The 4,088-nt window shown below is 52.0% G+C and overlaps 1 protein-coding gene across 1 annotated transcript; it reads left to right on the forward strand.

Annotated features, from left to right (window-relative positions):
- The first annotated feature begins 2,690 nt into the window (after positions 1 to 2,690).
- LOC135827112 (uncharacterized) lies at positions 2,691 to 3,290 on the forward strand. Its single transcript, XM_065339635.1, has one exon. The coding sequence runs from the start codon at positions 2,691 to 2,693 to the stop codon at positions 3,288 to 3,290; it is 600 nt and encodes a 199-aa protein (XP_065195707.1).
- Positions 3,291 to 4,088: the final 798 nt, after the last annotated feature.

The raw sequence follows: 4,088 nt of genomic DNA on the forward strand, positions 1-4,088 counted from the left end.
CCACTGTGAGCCCACTATACATGAAAGCCGAACGGTCATTGGTAACAAACTACCTATATCACTTCTCAGCGTTATCAGTAAAGTGCAGGAGAGGATCGTCCACAAGCGACTCTACAAGCACGTCACACCCTTCCTCCCAGTGGATCAATCCGGTTTTCGTGCCAATGATATCACCGAACTCCAGCTCGCCAGACTCGTGCACGAGGTTTCCGAGAGCCGAGATAAAGGTCTTTCCGTCACAGCTTGCTTTTTTGATCTCTCGAAGGCTTTCGACAGAGTCTGGCACGCCGGTCTCCTCAAGAAACTGCAACACCTCGGCCTGAAAGATACCGCCCTGCAATGGATGGTCAGCTACCTCACCCATCGCCGTCAACGTGTTCGTGTCGGCGACGCCTTCAGTGAATGGCAAGCCATACCAGCAGGGGTGCCCCAAGGATCCGTTCTAGGCCCCCTGCTGTTCTTGATCTACACCATTGACCTGCCCTCTGCCTGCACCAACTCGAACACAAAGTGCAGCCAATTTGCAGATGACACGGCGCTCATCGCAACACACCAGAGCCGTTTGACATCGGAGTTGTCCCTGCAGTCAGCCGTTTCAGCTGCCTCAACCTGGCTGCGCAGATGGCACCTCCTCGTCAATGCCTCAAAGACCGTTACCTTGTCGTTCACACCAAACAACCAACTCAACATCACTCTTAATGGCACACCCCTAAAGCAAGTCAAAGAACACCGTCACCTTGGAATCATACTACAAAACAACCTCGAATGGAACTCACATGTCACGCACATAATAAACAAATCCAAAAAACTCCTTCACCAACTTCGTAAAACACGAGGCCAACTTAACACCCCCAGTCTGCTCGCAATCTACACCGCCTACATTCGCCCGGTTATAGAGTACGGCAATCTCGTGTTATCCAACACCACCCGCACACAGAAGGACCAATTAGAACGCCTTCAGAGACGAGCAGCCCGTATCTGCCTGCGGATCCCCCTTTTTGCACCAGTCCATCACAGCTCACTTCTTCATCATCTCCAACTCCCCACATTAGTCTCCCGGCTACTCTTACGACAGGTTACTCTTGCCCACAACATCAAGTCCATCCGCGCTCCCCTTCACCTGCAACAGCCTCACCTTGCACGACCAATCACAGAGCAGCCATATGCACTACGACACATGAGAACATACACATTGAGAACATCACACACATACCGACACACCAACTCACCCATCAACATAAAAAAATAAAAAAAAATAAAATAAATTTCACGGTTCGCGTGAGACTCGGCTTGAAGCCGAGTTTTCCGCATCCGCCGTGGGAACGCCACCACCCTCTAGGATCAAAGGCGCAGATGCAGCGCCTAAACGGTGGGAGGTGAGTAGATCAGACCCACCACCAAGTGGTCAAAGACCGAAATCCCATTAGCTGCATCCATGAACCCATCAACATATCCCTTCACAATTTCAACCAACTACCCCCCGACCTGCGTGAAACAAATAGCAAGCATGCGTTTAAATCAATGGCGTCTAGCCTCATTCTATCATCCATATGCTCCTGTAGTAGCTCACACTGTACCCCATCGTGACCCCATCCCCCTGCAATGTGTTGGTTTCCTTACTTGCTAGACTGATTTTATATGATTCTGGACTGATTTGAATCATATTATCTTCCTTATTGGCCATGGGCCATCGTGGAAATAAAGAATAACAATAACAACTCTGCTGCTTTGGCTGCAGCTCCCGCGATTGTACATATTTCTCCCTGCACTTCACGTTCTACTGATTTCACAAGCGCATGTCCTGCTGCCCACACACCCCTCTCTGTTTCTCGCTTCGAATCACTGCTCCGTAACCACCCTGACAGTTCATTGGCTTCGTATGTTATTAACGGCCTCCACTGCGGCTTTGACATTGGCTTTACCGGCAACCGCATAACTAACCAGCACTCGTCCAACCTCTCATCAACATTCCAGCACTCTGCATTTGTGTCTGCACAGCTCACCGCTTCCTGCAACGCCGGCTACACGGCTGGCCCATTTGATTCGCCCCCATTCCCATTCATGTACTGCTCTGGCATTGGCGCCGTTCCGAAAAAGAATGGCAAGCTACGCTTGATACACCACCTGTCCAGCCCTGCCGGCTCCAGCGTTAACGACGGGATCCCTGCCGAGCCTTTCTCTTTGCAGTACATCAGCATTGATGAAGCCATTAACATCATTATGTCCTCCCCGTCTCCTGTCTATCTCTCTAAATTCGATGTGAAGAGCGCTTTTCGTCAGCCCACAGGATTGGCATCTTCTCGGCATCCTGTGGCAGGGGAAGTACTACTACGACCGTGTCTTGCCATTTGCCCTAATTTGCTGCATTTCCTGGACGACTACTTGTGCGTGAGCGTGGGCCAGGCAGTGGCGAATCGGCAGCTGGCCATTCTTCTCCGTGCATTCTCATACCTCGGAGTCCCGCTCGCGCCTGCGAAGGTGGAAGGCCCGTCTCGTACCCTGACATTCCTGGGCATTATCCTGGATTGTGAGAAGATGGAAGCCCGGCTCCCTGATGACAAATTGGCTGACATCAAGTGCCTGTTGACTGCAGCGAGCATCAACCCCACCATGTCTAAACACGAACTCGAATCTCTTCTGGGGAAACTCTATACTTCGCTGCAAGAGTCATCGTACCCGGCCGGACATTTATGCGGCGCCTGTGGTCTATTTGCAGTCGCTACCAGCAGCCTCACTACCGCATCAGTCTGACTACCGAGTGCCAGGAAGATATCCAATGGTGGCTACGGATCCTGGAACAATGGAACGGAAAATCATTCTTCCTGTTCCCAGATTGGACACCATCTCCAGACTGGGAGCTGTTCACTGATGCCATTGGCACCCTGGGCTGGGGCGCATTCAACAGCGGCCGCGGGCTTCAAGGGACCTGGTCGCCTGAGAAACTCGCTCACAGCATTGAGTGGAAGGAGCTATACACGTTAGTCACAGCGTGCTGCACGTGGGACAAGGAATGGCGCCAGCTTCGTATCACAGTGCACTGTGACAACAAGGCGGTGGTAGATTGCATCCGCTCCGGCACATCCAAGTCACCGCCAGTGATGACCCTGATCAGGGAGCTGTTCTTTGTGTGCGCCCGCTTCAATTTCACCGTCGCTGCTGCTCACATTGCTGGCCAGTCGAACTGCATTTCCTATTCGCTGTCTCGTTTCCGCATGGAGGAATTCCGGCGTCTCGCCCCAGCTGCTCAAGCACAACCAGACCGAGCAGTGCTGCCATTCCAGCCGAAGTAATATAGCCTTGACATACAGGTACCGATTGTCATTGCTAAATTGCCGTATTGAGAACCTGCGGAGGATTTCATCCATCTGCATGCCTACCTTTATCCATCTCGTGCCTTAATCACTTGTTCTTAGCTCTCGTGCATTGGTGGTGAACGCTTGCTGGGGTGCCGTGTGCTGGTTTTCTGGGAACAGCTTCCTTCAACTGGTTGCTTTGCTGCTACTATCTCTGCTTAAAACTGCATACTATTCGTCGCTGTTTGCGACGCCAATCAGTAGTCATTGCACCCGGTTGCGGGTACTATTGCCGCTCAAGCATGAGCGATTGCTTTGGCCGTTTGCAACGCCAATTGCTTCACCCTGGTTGGCTGTTTGCAACGTCGATCAGGGAACTTTGCACCCGGTCGCGGGTACTGCTTCGGCTCAGTCGTGAGCGATCACTTTGGCTGTTTGCAACGCCAATCGCTTCACCAGTTGATCGAAACCAGCACACTGGTGTACCCCAATCATCCTTGTGCGGCGTTGTGAGAATACGAGGGTATTCATGCAGCTTTGCTCTGTGACTTTCCATTGCATGTAGTCACTTGGCTCTCCCATTTCCTATACACTGCTCTGATGCATTTGGGTGCAAGCGCTAAATGTTGGGTTAGCTTTGGGGCTAACCCTAGTTAGCGATAAGACCGATGCGCTGCTCTCTATCTCGTGCTAGCTGCGACTGAGCTGGCTTAACACGTGCAGTCAACTGCTGCGCATGCGCGCCCAAATCGCCTTGGGTAGCTCTTGCTGTGCTGACTTTGGCTTGCGCTTTCC

Source organism: Sycon ciliatum, chromosome 11 (genome assembly GCF_964019385.1).
Source record: "Sycon ciliatum chromosome 11, ocSycCili1.1, whole genome shotgun sequence".
Lineage (NCBI taxonomy): Eukaryota > Metazoa > Porifera > Calcarea > Leucosolenida > Sycettidae > Sycon > Sycon ciliatum.

Excerpts from the sequence above, each read along its gene's own strand:
- LOC135827112 (XM_065339635.1), top strand. The coding sequence starts at position 2,691 with ATGCGGCGCCTGTGGTCTATTTGCAGTCGCTACCAGCAGCCTCACTAC.